The 17909-nt window shown below is 43.2% G+C and overlaps 2 protein-coding genes across 2 annotated transcripts; both read right to left on the bottom strand.

Moving 5' to 3' along the window:
• Positions 1-794: 794 nt before the first annotated feature.
• Positions 795-6151, bottom strand: LOC143135026 (thread biopolymer filament subunit gamma). Its single transcript, XM_076295759.1, has 9 exons — positions 5125-6151; positions 4599-4659; positions 4395-4490; positions 4092-4271; positions 3831-3956; positions 2571-2791; positions 2358-2395; positions 1184-1225; positions 795-940 (listed from the first exon to the last, which is right to left on the bottom strand). The coding sequence occupies exons 1-9, from the start codon at positions 5769-5771 to the stop codon at positions 888-890; spliced, it is 1464 nt and encodes a 487-aa protein (XP_076151874.1). The 5' UTR covers positions 5772-6151; the 3' UTR covers positions 795-887.
• Positions 6152-7261: 1110 nt separating this feature from the next.
• LOC143133750 (leucine zipper transcription factor-like protein 1) lies at positions 7262-17002 on the bottom strand. Its single transcript, XM_076293605.1, has 11 exons — positions 16839-17002; positions 16668-16713; positions 16127-16251; positions 15810-16004; positions 10835-10895; positions 9541-9612; positions 9293-9358; positions 9017-9094; positions 8483-8659; positions 8144-8247; positions 7262-7992 (listed from the first exon to the last, which is right to left on the bottom strand). Exons 2-11 carry the CDS (start codon positions 16668-16670, stop codon positions 7977-7979), a joined length of 897 nt encoding a protein of 298 aa, XP_076149720.1. The 5' UTR covers positions 16671-16713; positions 16839-17002; the 3' UTR covers positions 7262-7976.
• Positions 17003-17909: the final 907 nt, after the last annotated feature.

Raw genomic sequence — 17909 nt, 5'->3', positions numbered from 1 at the left:
ACTCACAGTGCACTCACAGTAATCACAGCACAAGTGCCCAGATAGCCTGATAGACTCCAGTATCTCAGAGTGCAGTGCAGTGCAGTGCAATGGTCTGTGGAATCTAACAAGTCCTTCTAAGTTGCATTCCATGTTTTTCATTGTCTATCTTACCTACTGTAGTTAGTTGTTGTCACTGGCAAATTCCTCAACAACAAGCATCAAAACAAGTGTGTAAAACAGAAGTTTCAATAACTTCCCCTGTCTCACACGCAACCAGACACAAGATAAAAAAAGATACAAAAAACACACGTCATTGTGACACCATTTTGAGACAAAAACAATGTGAGCGTGACACACAAGACTAGTGAAGCATGATGCATATTTAAAGAAGAAGCCAGGCATGTGTTTACATGGGAAATGATGGCCACATGACTGGCAGAGCAGCACCTGTTTTCTTCCTCTGCTTTCAATACAGTATCTTAGAATCTGAGACTAAGAGATAGCTCAGCACTACCTCTCAGCCAGATGTAGATAAAGGCCTGCACCGAAAATGAACTGTTTGAATATATTTCCATAGATTTGTCTGCCATGTTTTTGTTTAGAGTACTGACACAAATGATTGGCTACGTATTTACAGTGTCATCTAACGTGACATCAGTGCTTACCTTGAACACATTTCACAACATAGACGTGCATGAAACGTGTGTGCCATGTTGCTGTCAGCTGAAGCACACATCACATCACATCACATCACATCACATCACATGTGAAAGACACAGACACACCGGGGGGCATCAGGATGGAGTGTTTATTGGACAAGAGTGCAGAGTGGGATGAGCACAGACATCCACAGACTTAACAGCCATCACACACTCATGGTATGTATGTGCTCATCACTGGGAGGATCAAGAGGATTCTGATCCGTCAGCATCAGAGATGACCGATGTCTCCACGTGTTCTGTGGATGAAAAGGGCACGGAGAGACCAAATTAGTTCTAAGAGTCCTACATGTCCTATGCAAGAATGTGATATAAATATATGTGCATGGGTGAACTGCGGTCTAGATCCTCCCAGGAGGAGTGTGTTAGTAAAATATGTAATTGGAGTGTGTATGCAGGACGCAGAAGGGTATTTTTTTTCAGTCATGTATGTGTGTGATGCTGGTGCATTGTGGGTAAAGAGGCTAAAGTGTTTGCCTCACCTGTGATGATCTCTTTCACCTCTATGGTGCCGCCACTTTCAGCTGAAAAAGGAAAAAACAAACAGCAGATAATCAGGGACATGCATCTGATGTGCGCCACGCTCCGCCTGAGCTGCGCCTGTCTGATAAGTCCCACTTGCCTGATCCTGAGCCGCATCTGTCTGATAAGTCCCACTTGCCTGATCCTGAGCCGCATCTGTCTGATAAGTCCCACTTGCCTGATCCTGAGCCGCATCTGTCTGATAACAAGGTCCCACTTGCCTGATCCTGAGCCGCATCTGTCTGATAACAAGGTCCCACTTGCCTGATCCTGAGCCGCATCTGTCTGATAACAAGGTCCCACTTGCCTGATCCTGAGCCGCATCTGTCTGATAACAAGGTCCCACTTGCCTGATCCTGAGCCGCATCTGTCTGATAACAAGGTCCCACTTGCCTGAAAGAGTGACCCTATAGGGCCGTTCCGCAGGGGGGGAGGAGATGGGGGAGTCCTGAGGGGTGCTGGTGTGGGCCATGGCGCTCTCTGCGAGACGAGAAAGCGCAGATGAGACAGGGCTCCACCCTTGACGCCACCACAGGACTCTCCCACCCACCCCCGCCCCATTGGATGTGGGCTCCTCCAGGCAGTGCAGAAAGGGAGGAGATTGGGAGAGAGATTGGGAGAGAGGAGACGCGCTTAAACAGCGCTTGGAGGAGTGCTCACCAGCTGCTGATGTTTGATGGATTCCTCATGCTAAGACTTGATCTAAAGTGCTACAGGGTTCCCCTCATAAATACCCTCATAGTGGCACAGCCAGGTGCTCCCTGCACACACTCTGGCTTAGACAGAGAACATGGCTCTGAGGTAATTGTGAAATTCTTGGCCAAAATGCATGTAAACTTACTTACCTGATCCTGGGAGAGTAAAATGGATAAACTCCGAACTCACTCTACCAAGGGCCTACATTACATCTGACAGCAAAGATGCTACATGTCTCTGAAACCAAAGTTGTTTGTAGGTGGTACAGAGGCCTGTTTCTATTTGCAATGTGGTTACCTCTCCATGTGACTGAGGAATTTCCCTAAAACCACCATGACCAATCTAGCCTTCTGAGGCCTGCACCTCTTAATCATTCCTGTGAATTAGAGACGTCACTCCTACGCACGCTATCACGAGAGGGCCTTTTGCCATGCTTACCTGTGAAAGTATAGGATGTTTCAGTGAACTCCGGTAACCTGAAACAGATATGGACAGAGAGCTTTTTATATTCAAGCCATCAGCAGTAGTCAGGATTATCGGTACAATGAATAACGAGGGTAAATATAGTGGTAATATGAATGTTGGTAGAGGCAAGGAATTGTAAATATGTAATCCTTTTAGATTTACTCTATTTGTTTTCTTCAAACTCACTTGAAGTCGTCTCCGTCCAGCAAGTTGCGGTATGTTGATATCTCAACATCCAAGGCTAGCTTGACATCCAGCAGTTCCTGGTAGGCCAGGATCTGCTTGTGGAGGTCTGCCTTTGCTGATTCGATGGCAGCGGTGAGGCTAGCGATCTGAGCCTGGGACTCAGAGACACCCACACTGACCTGGGCTTGGGCCTCTGCTATGCTTTGCTCCAGAGACATGTTCTGCAGGAAACAGGCCCAAAGGTAGAGAAGATTACAAGCATTAGGACAGTAAAGTACAATGTGATGAAAAAGATTATATGTCATCATCAAACTATGCCAGGAATCATCAAGCAACTTCTCGTATAATCAACCTCTACACTGCTGACAGGGCTGACAGTTGCAGGTCGATTAGAAACTTTATGACCAATATCTGTGCAGTCGTATCTATGCCAGTGCAGCTGTTTAACCCTGATATTCACATGAACTGAGGGGAACTGTGCGACGGTTTACTCTGGGGAAAGTTTTTTCTCAGCCCTTGAGCAGAGAGGCAGAATTCTGTGCATAGAAAACCACTTCCTGTGTCTTGGTACAGTGATTTGTTGTGAAGCTGTTAACTGATCGGTGGGAACTGGTGCTGATTCAAGCATGTCCTCGACACAGGTGGCACCATGACAGACAGTGGTTTCTAGAGCTGGTTTAGTTTAGTCTGGACTTTTAGTTTTGCTTTCATCCTATCAAAAGCCCCTAAAATCCCTAAAGTCTTTATCTTATGCTAGTCTAGCCCACAATGTTTTCTGAAGAACTCCTTCAATTTTATTTTATTTTGAGATCATATTATCATCATTGGGTCCACCGGTAAACTTCGGGGGGGGGGGGGTGTTATCGATTTTATCAGCCCCTGAATAAATTCCGAAAAGAAAGCAAACACTGGTCCTCTCAGAGCACTTGCATGAACAACAGAGTGTTCAACGCACCAATGTTTGTGTCGATCATACGCTTTGCAATGTTTTGTCCGTCTTGAACTCAACCCAGTTATATATAATACCTCCATGGTAAATACTAGTGATCGGTAATAATAGATTTTATTCACAATGGCCATTTTCTTACAACTAATGACTACAGAGGTTAAATCAAACATAGGAAACCATGCGCAATAAAATAAGTCTGGATGATTGGTAACATCATATATTACATGAAACAACACATGAACCTCCATGAAGTTCCAGCCAATGAGCAGTGTTTACAGCATGTTGATGTGTTGTAGTGGCAGGGTGCTTACCACAGAAACCAGGCTCTGCAGCTCAAGACTCAGAGCCTGCAGCTCTTTTCTGGCCGATGTTATCTCCACCTTGGCTGAGGAGATGGCTTCTGAACTCTTGGCCGTTTGTGTCTGGATCTCTTCCATCTACAGGACAAATCATCAGAGTGGGCATGGAGATTTAACTCAGGTCGCAACACAGAGAAAGACACCATTCATTTTAAATGTAAGTGGGAGTGAGCCATTAAAATGAATGGGGGAGAGAGAGGGGGGGGGGGTTACCTTGAGTTTGTAATAGGCGTCAGCCTCCTCTCTGTGCTGCTGTACGGACTTCTCGTACTCCATCCTCATGCTGTTGAGGGCAGTTGCGATGTCGAAGGACTTGACCGTGTCCACCTCGATCATAGACACAGAAGTGTCCATGGCAGTTGTGCCGAGTTTGGTCTGCAGAGAAGACAGCTCCTGAGGACCAGGCACAAGGACAGGCAGAGTTAGGACAAAGCCCAAGCACCGATATTGGAGAGAGATAGAGACAGGGAGATAATGCTTTGAATCTATCGCTGGTGTTGCTGAAACCCTTCTCACCTCCTCCTGGGTCTTAGAGATGAATTCCTGTTCACTTTTCAGACTACTGTATTTGGCATCCAAATCAATTCGGATTTCTGACGCCATTTCAATGTCCTGCCGAGACAGTCAATTAGAATTCAACTAATCAATTAATCAACAAATCAATAGGTGTGTATTCATTTGAATGACTTCATCCTGGGTGACCTTGTTCTTTCTCCCCACCTTTTTCATTGAAGCGATGTCAGACTCAAGTTGGAACTTCACACCCTGTTCAAAATCATACCTGTGCAAAACACAGATGAGCATGCACAATCAGGTGCATTGGGTTCTTGAATTTCAATACACTTTTTTCCTACTAGTGCCAGCCAACTATAAAAATTGGTGAACAGACTTTTTTACATTTACATTTATTCATTTAGGAGACGCTTTTATCCAAAGCGACTTACAAAATGAGGAATAAAATTCAAGCTACAATGCAGAGGAGCCCTAAGGTAAGAAGAATATTCCTATGCAGAGGGGACCTTAAGTAACAATAAATGCTACTTTTTATTACATTAACACAATCCTCACCTCATTGTAATCAGCAATGAATCAAATCTTGTGCTCAAATAAATCCAATAAAACCTTTGTGTTGCTCCTATCCAAGTACACAAGTTCTGTATCTTGTACGAGGCTTTTGAATGTGAGGCATGTCGTCACAGTGAAATCACAATTTGTGTAGTAAGTGGGAGAGGCGAGATTCACTCACTTGGCCTTGAGTTCATGGGCAGCGCCACGAACGTTGTCCAGCTCAACCTCCAGCTTGACGGTGTCGAGGGAGAGGGTCTCCAGCGTGTTGCGGTACTCGCTCAGCTGGGCCTCGTACTCCACGGTGGAGGCGGCGGAGGACTCGGGGGACATGTCCGCGCCACCAGTCAGCTGGGAAAGCTTGGCCTCTAGGGCGGCGTTCTCCTGCTGCAGCCCCCGCACCTTGGCCATATAGGAGGAGAAGCGGTCATTCAGGCCAGCCAGCGTGTGCTTCTCGGCCGCCCGGGAAAGCACAGCAGGCAGGGCGGGGCCGGCACCGGACCCAGCGGCCAGGGCAACGCCGGCACTGAGGCCTCCCGATGCCATGGTGCGGCCCATGGCAAAGGCCGGGCTGGCAACCAGCACCCCTGCGCCACCCCCACCCCCACCACCCCCAAGGGCAAGCCCAGCTCCAGCACCACCACCAAAGCCCAGCCCCATCCCGAATCCTGCCCCAGACCCAGCTCCCCCACCCAGGCCTCCTCCGAGACCCAGCCCCATACCCAAGCCAGCACCTCCGCCAAGCCCTAAGCCCAGTCGGCCACCCCCGGCTCCCCCAAAGCCCAGGCCTGACAGCCGCGAGGAGGATAAGGACAGAGACATGGTCATGGCTGATAGTCTGTGATCACAGCAGGAGACAAAGAGAGCACACAGCGGATTGAAGACGAGATCACAGACTGAAGCCTCCCGCTTATATAGACAGGTGGGTAAGGACAGGACAGAGAGAGAAACAAGGGTGTGTCACAGAGAGATAGAGAGAGAAAGATAGAGGGAGAGGGGGGAGAGAGAGAGAGAGAGATGGGCTGGGGCTTGCCTGCCTCTCTAGCTGTACCCCTGCTCCATCCCTTTCTCCTTGCCTTCCCTGGAGCCCCTCCTGGCTGACCTCCAGGGCACCGACTCTATCAGTTTTATGGGCTTCTCATTGTGACAGCTTGTTGGAGCTCAGATTGGTATGCAGTACCCACGCTAAAAAGCGCTCCTTATGCGGAGTTCTGCCCCTACATTCTTGTACTATCACCTTAATAAAGTTACAAGGATACAAGGAGGTTTATTTGTCACATACATAGCAATACTAACGTAAAGCATGAAGTGAAATTTCGTTTGGTGTTCAGCTTTTTCTGTGCAAATGTGAAGAAAGAAAGATCAAGAAATATTTTTAATAAATAGCAAGAGAGAGTATAAAGTGCAGTGTGTGTACAGTCCATGTGCAAGTGTGTAAAAAAAGTGTAAGTGCAGTTTATATAGTCTTGTGTGTTCAGGATACGGATTGCTTGAGGAAAAAAGCTCCTCCTTAGTCTCTCTATTCTGGTCTTAGCAGCAGAGACGCTTCCCTGACCTCAGTCTTTTGAAAAGTCCATAGTCAGGATGTGAGGAGTCCTTCACAATACTTTGGGCCCTGGTACGTAGTCTTTTCTTGTAGGTTACATCAGCATTAGATAATAACCAATGTAGCGCCATGGCAAAAGCACCGGCAAACATCCTATTCATTCTATTAGTGTGAAAACATAGAATAACCTGTATGCAAAGCTAGATAAAGCCACAGTGACTATCACAGAGACTCAGGTCATAGAGTGTTCATATAATGAGGAGGCACTGCCTGGTCTTGAAAGCCTTGGGGAGACAAGCAGCAGATCTTGGGGTGGGGTGAGGTGGGATGCTGGGTGCGTACAGCTCCCTGGCAGGTGAAGCATACCTGCCAATGCCTACCCTGTGGAGGCCTGCCCACAGACTCCCCCCCAAGACCTGATCACTCAAACATGTCATACATCAAATAGGTGAAAACACAGCTGTCGCTTTTAGTTTTTGGACTTAACCTTCCAAATTGTCATTCCTGTTAACTGAAACATTTGATTCTGAGGGCCAACCAACCTGAGTGAGCAATGTATGTATGAGCGTCTCCTGTAATTCCTCTCTTATATTAGACATTTTCCATGGTGACTTTAGATGCTAGTTATTTCATCTAGTTACGGTGGTTATCTTTTTGGTGTCCTTTTTTTGTTTTGTTTTATGTGGCAACACCATGGCCAAATGATATATAGCTAAGATCTGACCACTGTCACTTATCCATAAAGTACTGAAAAAAGGATCAATACAATCAATGTTTATCCATAATTTTACACAATTTATTGACCAGAACATTTCATTATCTAGATCAGCACAACACTGATCATGTTTTGTTGTGAACCTCTCAACACATTTAGGTGTATGTGCAAGTTAACTTTTATGTAATACTGGCAACATATGTAACACACACAGCTGAAGACACAGTGCATTACAGAGAGGTACGGCAGCTGGCCAGTATGGTGAAAAGCCACTGTGCAGACTGGGAAAATAGTAATAAAATACATTATAGCAACTAGAGTATATTCTATTGTCAAAAACATTAGTATATATAAAATAATTTAGGCCGTGGTGGACAAATCAGGCAGACTTGACGTAAGCTCCACACTCATATCTCATATGACAGGGTTGGAGATAGCCACAAACACATACACATAACCACTCACACATCTAAACTAACCTTCATTCCAGATTAAAGAACTTTCCAACCACCATAACCTACGTCCAAACAGATAGAGAAAATTCCAGTCTGTAAGGTAGTCTGGGGGAGATAAAGTTTTTTCTGGTCATTTCCATGATGATACATAAACAGTGGTGAAATCACATGATTGTTGAAAGACCACTTCCCTGAACACAGAATACCAATTTATCTGTGATTGGGTCATGAGGTGAAATATCTGCGTCAGTGTTGCTGCAGTGACCTCTCGGCGCTTGGCCCGTCTGCTCCTCTTTCACTGCCTCCACTGGCTCTCTTCACTCAGATTCATATCTGTCAAGGAAATTAAAAGATGGCAGGAAGTCTGTCAAGGAAACTGGCTCAGCTATTAACCTTACATAGAAAATTCATCTATGGCTGAACACAGCTCCAATGTTACTTTGGGCCAATATTAGCACAGCATTGAGTGAATTCTACCACTCACTTCTGTAACCTCTTCCTGATTTCTTTGATCTGCTCATTCTTTTTGGCCAGGATCTCCTTCATGTTGCGATATGCAGCAGTCTGCTGGAACTTCTTCTCTAGTTCCTGTATTAAACATATGAACAAAGATGAATACATGAGATATTCATAGTATGAGATACAGTAGATGCCAGGTATGAACATATAGTAACATTGTTAAACAAACAAAGTGCTAACTATTAAAATCCAATCAGGCAATTCATTTGGAGAAATTTCTAAGTCCAATGCAAGAGCTGATCTTTGAATCATAGTGGTACGTGGTATCACAGGGCATGCCAAAGACATAGGGATGGGTCTTCACCTTCTCGGCTAAGGCCAGCTGTTCCTGCACGCGCAGCAGGTCATGTTTGGCAGCTACCAGATTGTCCTGCAGGTCCTTCTGAGACGCAGTGGTGGCGCTCAGGCTCTTCTGGAAGTCCTCCCTCAGAGTTTCCACTGTACCCTCCAGGTCTGTGATCTCCTGAGATCGCCGGGTGAACTGTGAGGGGAGAAGACAAAGAGATGGACAGACATTTTTGGTGAATTAACACTACAACGTGAATAAAAAAAAGACCTCACATTTCAGTCTAGTTTCTTACACTTTTCCTATACTATACTATACTATACTATACTATACTATACCAGACTAAGCTATGCCTAACAGGCAAAAAGCATATAGTGGTACTTGGATTTTGACATACTCACCATGAGTATTCCATGCAGCAAAAACAAACAGAATTACTATCACTATGAGAAACTGAGTGAAGAGGATGTGTGAAAGAGGGGGCCTCTACTACTACATCTCCTGATCTTTTCAGGTTCATGTCTGTGTGTGTGAGGTCACTTCCTACTGTACCTGCTGGTCAGTCTGGACCCTCTGGAGGTCCTTCAGAGCCTGCTCCACCTTGGACTTCTCATCTAGAGCACTGGTGGCCTGGAAAAACACCACTCACAAGTTACCAAATGGAAGAAGCTGACTAAAATAAGCCCAAGTCCTGCGTCATCATACCCACTGGGACTGGTAATTAAGCTCAACCATGAGCTTCCATTAACAGGACAGGAAATTGAACAGAAAAACAGACAGAACATAGGGGACACCACTGAGTCTACCAAACTTCAAATACACATTTACCTGTGATTCCAGGGTCTTGAGCCTTGCCTTTAATTTGTCATTCTCCTCCTGTAGTCTGGCAATCTCCTACGAACACACGAACACACACACACACACACAAGCAGTTAACATGTGGTGCAATGTAGCTCTCTGTTTTTTTTATGAAGCATGCATTTATACAGTCAACTGACTCATGTGAGAGGTGAGTCATTTTAAAGGCTATAAAACAAACAAGAGTTCTGTATAATATAGCCATCAGTTTACCCCACCTTGTTAAGGAGTTCAGATACACCCCCTTCATTCAATGGGGCCAGCTTGGGCTTGCTGACATCTTGGCTTGTCTGTGTCAGGCATGCAAAATGGCATTAATGGGTTAATAACTCAATCGTGTTAATAATCATACTTCACCGAAAACAAAAAAAGTTAACATTAAAGGTGCTCTAAGCGATGCTACATTAGGCTAAACGTTTTTTTGTCACTTATAGCAAACATCACCTCACCATCCGCTAGCCGCATGTGTCCTGAATACACTGTAAAAAAAATGTGATCACTCTGGACAGCCCAGGCTCCAAAAACAGCAACAAAAACATCACCGACAAGTAGGGTTGCAAAGGGGCGGAAAAGTTCCGGTAAATTTCCGGAAACTTTCCGGAAACTTACCATGGGAAGTTAAGATGGGGAATTTTGGAAATATTCCAAATTGGAAACTTTAATGGAATTAAAGGAAATTATGGGAATTAATTGGAATTTACTGGAATTAACTGGGAATTTTGGGTAATTCATTCAAACTGTTTCATATATAACCATTAACATTTTGTTTCGTAATAAGCAATATGATTTGAATGTTCGTATTTGCTAGCGGGAATCCCATTCTCTGCCTATTATTTACTAGCGTGCTAAACTAGCAACACTGAACTGCCCAAGAACACCACACCACTCAACAACAAAATCCGATTGGTTGGAACCTTTTTTTCCCATGCACATGAACGCACCATAGGTTTCCTTTATGTCTAGCCTATGCTGATTGCTGTGTGCATGTAATTGACTGATGTGCAGGGTAGAAATTCGACTGAAATTGCATTAAATCAGGTTGTTTTAACTAATATTATGCTCAAGATGGGGTTTTGTCCACTACATTTAAGTTCCCTGTTATAGACTAACTTGCCATATTAAAAATTCCCAGTTTATTCCCATTAATTCCCGTTTATTCCTGATAATTCCCATATATTCCCGTTAATTCCCATGGAAAGTTTCCAACTTTGAAAATTCCCGGAATTTTGCAACCCTACCGACAAGATGCGCGTTTAGGAGAGTTTTAATTGCACGGGAGGGGGAGGAAGTAGCAAGCTAGCTCTCTGTTTTGTTTGAACAGAAGTGACGTTATCCAGCATCGCTTAGAGCACCTTTAAAGTTTCACCTATAAAGACTACTGAAATATTTTATATATTATGCACCTGACATTGTAATTTCATTTCTTGCATTGTAATGCATTTAAATGTGTCATATGTACATCATGTACTTGTATCTACTTTTACATGGGAAGTCTTGCAAGCTGATGTTCACCTTTTTATTAGTTGTCTTAAATTCTGTCTTCTCAAACTCGGCCACTTGCTCCAAGAGCTCTCTGAGGAAACGGAATTCGCCAGTTATCAGATGAATGCAATCAGTTATTTCACCCTCTATTCAGCAAATATGCAATCACACACAGAAATCATACACAAAAATACATTCTAGGGCTGCATAATTATCAAAATCGCACTATGAACCACCGCAATTACCTAATCGCAAAAGATACAAATAATCATGCACAGTTAATTTAGTCACATTTCTGACTTTTATATTCATTTCATCCTTCTTGACTATGCAACTTCTGTTTGGTGGGTGTGCACAGTGTGTGAGGGGCACAGAAATTCTGATTGGTAAGATTCACAGTTGGTCGGGCATGCTGTGCTTCTTGTGCACTGGGCGTGGTCACCAATCAGAGGTGGCACAAATTACAGAGACATTTGGAATATTAAACTGAATCAATTAATTGATATTCAAAAATCATATCGCAAATCGCAATAGCAATATCTGTCAGAAAAAAAATCCCAATTAGATATTTTCCCCAAATCGTGCAGCCCTAAAACATTCCTAGTCATGTTACACTAATGTTACAAAATAATCTAAATGATGAACTACTGAGACTTGTCTAGGATAAGTTTATGGCTTCTGGACTGAAAAAGAAGATCCCACAGGCTAGCAACAGCGTCACAACCTGCACCATCCTCCCAGGCACTTTACTAATCAATCATGTCTCAAAACACAGCAGTTCTTTAAACTGTGATATAACTAGTTGATTGCGGTGCAGGTACAAAGTGAGGTTTCATGTTACACATTATCAAACAAATCGTCCAAAAAACACTCTAAAAGAGGAAAAAATCAGTCACCAAGACACCAATACTTATGAACTTTGTTCAAATAATGGCAGAAGTTAAATAACATGCTTAAGGCGGAATGTAAACACTAGATCCAGAACTGTGGGGTCATATACAGTATGTTAGTCTAATGCACAAGCCCTTTTTGTAATGCGTAGGCCTAGTAAGGAGAGTTAAACAAGACAAACAGTACTTTTTGCAGGAAAAACACTAACACAGGTCTGTTGAAAATGTAATAAACCACAGATAAGCATCATGCGTTAACTGGGCCTAGCCAGGAGAGTTAATAATAATATTAATAATAATAATAAGTTTATTTTATATAGCGCCTTTCTCAAACCCAAGGTCGCTTTACATAGTAGGAAGGCAGGGAAACTCAATAACAAACAAACAAAACAATACAACAAAGACAAGTTATCTGTATGGAACTATGTGTTGGGTGTGGAGGAGAAGTGATCGTTAAACTTATACGAGTTACACAAGACAAAAAGTTTTTGCTTTTTACAGACACGCATCTGTTGCAATGTGATAAGACAACAGATACTGCACAAGTTATTAACTGTCTGGACAAACTTCCCTCTATGAGGTTCCCAAATGTACTGTAAACAACCAAAATAGTTAATATAGATATTCTTGTTGACTTCTCAACATTTTCCATAAAAAAAGACATGCACAGATTCATGCAGTCAAAGGGAACAAGATATAACAAGATCTATCTCTGCAACTACAGACATATAGCACATGCTACAAAAAAATAGCTGTGCTATGAATAATTTACCAGCTTAGCACCAGTGACACCTGTTTAGTATTTTAGAGTGAGATGAGTTCTACAGATGAGGTGTTTGCAACTACATACCGATGCCTAGAGATTTTGTGAATTATACCACAAAACTATCAACCTCTGTAGCATCAGTGCCATGAACAAAACATTTTCACATACTGTACAGCCCTAACCGGAAATTGGAGGATGTGGTTTTCAAAGCCACTTTACTCGAGTAAACAACCAGCAAAAGAGAAGGAGCTGTGGCCAAATATGAACTTTCATCTGCTTTGGAAACAAAATTTACAGCAACTGTTCTCAATTCCAGTCATTGCCCAGGAGGTGTCATTACAAGATATTTTTGTATATTGAGATATATATTGTCCTCTCATTTTACTAGATTGTCCTCTCATTTTACTGGATTGTGTGCACAAGTATATTGTGTGCACGCTTTACTACAAAGTGCTCGTTATACTAAATTGTGGTCTCATTTAATTACATTGTGCGCTCAATTTAGTAAATCATGCACACATTTTAGTAAATCGTGTGCTCTTTTATTTTATTTTTATTTTTTTGGGGCTTTTTTGCATTTTATTATGATAGGACAGTGAAGACAGACAGGAAGCAAGTGGGAGAGAGAGATGGGGTGGGATCGGGAAATGACCGCAGGTCGGATCCGAACCTGGGTCCCCGTGGGCACTTGGACCCGTATATGGTACGGGCGCTGTAGCCTGTTGCGCCACAGCGCCCCCCATCGTGTGCTCCTTTTACAAAAATTAAAATGAGAACACAATTTAGTAAAATGAACACACTATTTAGTCAAACTTGCAAAAGATCTAAGTAAATGAGTGCACGTTTTCTGGATATACACAAAAAAATATCTTGCAATGACCCCTCCAGGGTTCCGTACAATTCACATAATATAGGCTAAACTTTTCAAACTGCTACAGGGCAGTTCCAGCGTTATGGATGTGACAATTGGACTCATATTGGTAAACAAAATGCCTTAGAGTGGGGGCAAAATTAGTATCAGTGAATTAATTTGCATAACTTTTAATGTAACCTATGTCCTCTGAATACTGAGAAATACTCAAATTTCATATAATCAATTTCATCCTAAGAATACAAGGCATTATATCAGCGTTATGGATGTGACATGAAATGGACACACTTTTGTGAGAGATTACAGGTATTCTACAAACTCTGTGAATTTTGAAGGAAACTGCCGAAACTATGATATATGTAGCATGAAGGAGACTTGAATGAACACAAAAAGTGTGTTTTTGAAACTATGCGTCATTTTTGTAATGCATTATGTAGGAAAAACTGGCGTTATGGATGTGACGGTTTCACGTTATGGATGTGACGTGTCTGAACCAGTCCTCGACAAACTACATAAAACACATAATTAAGTAGTGAATTTTGATATGAAACAATTGAACAAGTAATCATGAAAAAAAAGCGATGAAATTATTGCTTCCTCAGTGCCCACTAAGATCCACAGGAAGAATCAGGACAATAAGTCATTTAAAATATAAAATATATATACATATATTTTTTTACCGTCATCAACTGAAACACCAGGGAACATGTATATACCTAGCCCTATAACTAGCCCTACCTGAACCGTTGCACCCAAGATGACAAAATATTTATGGTATGTTAGTCTCAAGAGCCCACATCAACCTAACCCATACCCACTCATTTGTGATTTGCACACATAAAGTACATGCACGCGCACATGCACACACGCACACCCACACAGGCACACACACACACGCACGCACGCACAGTCGCACACATACAGACAGGCAAGCACATACACACACAAACACCCACCCACCCACATGAATGCAGACACATAAACGCACACACACAGGCACGCATACGCATGTGCGCATGGAAACACAGGCACGCATACGCACATGCACACACAGACACACACACACACACACACTCTTATAAACAAAAGCAAACTCACATATGCACACACTCATTTACATGCACATGAGTTGCAGGAGTAAGAGATGGAGACAAATTGACAAGCATGATTTATTTTTGCGAAGAGAATATGCAGGACTGAGAGGCTGTCCTATTTTGTACCGCTATGCGGTACATCTAGTTTATTGCTGCCGTTACTAATGTTACTCTGTGGGTATTAGCTACAGAGGACCTGACACTTCAAATGCTGGCATATTGCGTCACATTTAAAATGAAACTGTGTTAAGCAGACGTGAGCAGCAGGCTGAACAGATCTGCAACAGAAGGTTGCTATGTTAACTCCAGCTGCAAAGTCGGCCATCTTCACCAGCTAACACGATAATTCAGTTACTGTACAACAACAGTATGACAGTTACAGGAAGATAATCGCTCAGATTTTCGTTATTAGGCCACTTGAAAATAGGCTATGGCTAGGCTAATCACTGGAGGTATTTTAATATTATGTTTGTTTTGCTAATAGTTAGGCAAGGCCTCCTTGTGGTTTTGATCAACCTAATAATCTTTGAAATGTCAATTGTAGGCCTAAACACTAAGGTGAAATGCGTTGAAACTGACATGCCACTAGAACAGACGTTTTATCGGCTTTGAGGTATAACAAAGTCTCCAGTCTTGTAAATTCACATTATGTAACATCCATAACGTCACATCCATAACGCACCATTAAAGGATTTAAAAGTAAGAAAGGGGCACAATTTGGTCATCACACTTTACATTGATATAAATCAGCTTTGCACAGACACTATGGACATTGTCGCATCAACACTGTATGTGTAGCATAAACTTTTCCTATAAAACGTTATGGATGTGACATGGCCATGGAACTTGCTGACTTAAAAACAAAAGCCTTACAAATGTAAGGAGTTGTGCTCTTAAAGGCAAGCTGAGCATAGACATTACTCTACCATTCCCTTGCCAATCTGGAATTTGTCAAATGACACAATTTGTTTGAACCTTGGGTCCATTTATCCACTTTTTAAATATGTATAATATTACCATGTGAAAAAATTTTGTTTCTGTATGGTTGCACACCATATTTATGATGTAAAAAGAGTGTAATTCTCCATCAAATTCAATCAGATCAGTTACAAACAATAAAATATAGACCTAAATGAAGATTTTAACAACAGTTCTATTTACATGCAGAACTTTTTTTTCCCATGTTAAGGATGACCTTTGCATGGAATTGCCCTACAAGTTCTTCAAAACTTTCAAGATGTATGCCTATGACTTTCATCCCTATGCCTATGACATATCTTTTCCCAATTATAACTTCTAAGAGACACTTATAACTCTTCCCCCCCACCGCGCCCGCCCCAGCCCCAGCCCCAGCCCACCGCCCCAGCCCCAGCCCCAGCCCCACCTGTTCTCCAGTTCTGACACGTCGGTCTGCAGCTTCAGGTAGTACTTCTCGGCCTGTGAGAAGAGCTGCCTGAGGAGGAGAACGTTGGTGTGTGTCGTGTTGATGAGCTCCATCTCCACCTCCCCGCGCACTACCGCCTGCAGGCCCTCCAGCATGTCTGACACCTCATCCGCCGTGAAGGTCTCCTCCACCAGCCTGGAAAACAGAGAAAACAAACACAAAAACATGCACAAGTGGGCAGAGTGAGATGGAAGGATCCTTGATTTATATGAAGGTGTTTGGTTATTATGAAGGCTTAGTGTTGGCACATTGGTCACCTGCTTTCTTTAAGGTCCTCGAAGCAGGAATCAATAGTTTTCAATCTCTGGACCCTCTTGGACCTTGCAAAACGCATGTAATTGATAACTTCATTCTGATGATGTTCATTGAAACCAAGCTCCGCCTGTGCATGAACACAACAAATTAATCAGGCCCAACGTTACATTTACACACAGCTCACAACTGGGACACTACTACGATTTACTTAACTAGATCTAACTAAGGTTAGTTAATTTAGACTAAATATGATTACGTAAGGATATATTAATTTAACTGAAAATGATCTTATCTCCTACCACGGTTGACACATGTAAACCACACTGGTAGCTTCTACAGTACATCAACAGGGCAGGCATACTTTGGACTGACACAATAAAGTATGACATGCTAGCATGAAACTAGCAACGACTCGTTCTGAACAACACTATTTGGCCATTTAACCATTCAACTCGGTCCTTCTCTTGAGAGCAAACTTGTGCTAGCTTGTGGAAGCTATGTTTTCGGCAAACATGTTAACGTTAGCCAGCTAAGATGACTTACCATGTCAGATTAATGCCAGAGAGAACGAATGGAATCACAGAAGGGGCTGTTCAGAGGCAAACAACCAGAGGGAAAATGCGAGGCAACGTTAAGTTATTTATACACACATTGACAGTTGGGATATCTCAGTCACGAATGTATAAAATGCTCAGAAGATTGATTAAAATACACCTTGAAGCATTCGTAAGCCAACTGGCTTGCTCCATTAGCCACCAAACACGTCTTAGCGGCAAGCTAGGCTAACAGAAGCAGAGGGGGAAGCCACCTGCAAACACCAGTTGCTATGCAACTGATCTTGACGTAGCCATAACGTAGGTGAATCCTCCCTTGTCGGATATCTCCCCCTGTTGGATACAAGGATACAAGGAAGTTTATTGTCACATGCATATAGTTACTGGAAGTAAGAAATGCAGTGAAATTATGTCTGGTGTCAGCCTATTTGTGCATTTATGGGGGGGGGGGGGTAAAAAGTGCAGTAGAAGAGGGGTTTAGTAGATTAAGTGGCAAGGGCTGCATAAGAAAGGTGGGGGAGGATTGGGATTGGGGGGGTCACCAACAAGGAGCACCCAAGAGCAACAGGGGCAAGGAAAAACTCCCTTGCCAAGGAAGAAACCTTGGGCAGATCCACGGCTCAAGGGGCTAACCCAACTGCCAGGGGTCTTGGTGTGTGTGTTGGGGTGATGACAGGGGAGATGGGATAGTGTGCTGTGTATGTGGGGAGAGGGCAGTGTGCAATATGTGTGTTGGAGAAGCTTCCTCATGACACAATGTGCTGTGTATGGGGGGGGGGGGGGGGCAGTGTGCTGTAAGTATGTTGGGGATGTGTGTTGGAGAAGCTTCCTAATGAAATAATGTGCTGTGAATGTAGGGGAGGGGGGGGGGGGCAGTGTACTGCAAATATGGTGAAGGGACTTACTATTGCAAGCAGAGTACTGTATGTATGATGTATGTGAGTGATGACAGTGAAGATGTGTGTGTGGGCGGGAGGGGAGTGGAGCAGTGACTGTGTGTGTAGTGTGTGTGTGGGTAGGTGGGGGCAGTGTGCTGTTAGTATGTAGAGGATGTTTGTTGGAGAAGATCCTGAAGACAATGTTCTGTGTATGTAGGGAAGGGGGGGGCAGTGTGCAGCAAGTATGTAGAGGAGGCTTACTGTAGCAAACAGTGTGCTGTATGTATGTGAGGTGATGACAGTGATGATGTAAGTGTGTGTGTTTTTTGGGATGGGGGGGGGGGGGAGCAGAA

Source organism: Alosa pseudoharengus, unplaced genomic scaffold (genome assembly GCF_046254945.1).
Source record: "Alosa pseudoharengus isolate Yale_2024_CS ecotype anadromous, Long Island Sound unplaced genomic scaffold, YU_APseudo_1.1 YU_APseudo_1.1_scf_2, whole genome shotgun sequence".
Lineage (NCBI taxonomy): Eukaryota > Metazoa > Chordata > Actinopteri > Clupeiformes > Clupeidae > Alosa > Alosa pseudoharengus.
Note: the sequence above shows the minus strand (reverse complement) of the source record. Positions and strands in the feature narration are given on the sequence as shown.

What these genes read in the sequence shown, in the direction of transcription:
- LOC143135026 (XM_076295759.1), bottom strand. Translation starts at nt 5,771, where the DNA reads ATGACCATGTCTCTGTCCTTATCCTCCTCGCGGCTGTCAGGCCTGGGC. An exon ending in ACGCCTATTACAAACTCAAG is followed by an intron (nt 3,957 to 4,091) that starts GTAACCCCCCCC and finishes TTTGTCCTGTAG; the next exon opens with ATGGAAGAGATCCAGACACA. An exon ending in AACATCCTATACTTTCACAG is followed by an intron (nt 1,226 to 2,357) that starts GTAAGCATGGCA and finishes TTCCTTTTTCAG; the next exon opens with CTGAAAGTGGCGGCACCATA.
- LOC143133750 (XM_076293605.1), bottom strand. An exon ending in GAGGACCTTAAAGAAAGCAG is followed by an intron (nt 16,005 to 16,126) that starts GTGACCAATGTG and finishes TCTGTTTTCCAG; the next exon opens with GCTGGTGGAGGAGACCTTCA. An exon ending in GTGTCAGAACTGGAGAACAG is followed by an intron (nt 10,896 to 15,809) that starts GTGGGGCTGGGG and finishes CCGTTTCCTCAG; the next exon opens with AGAGCTCTTGGAGCAAGTGG.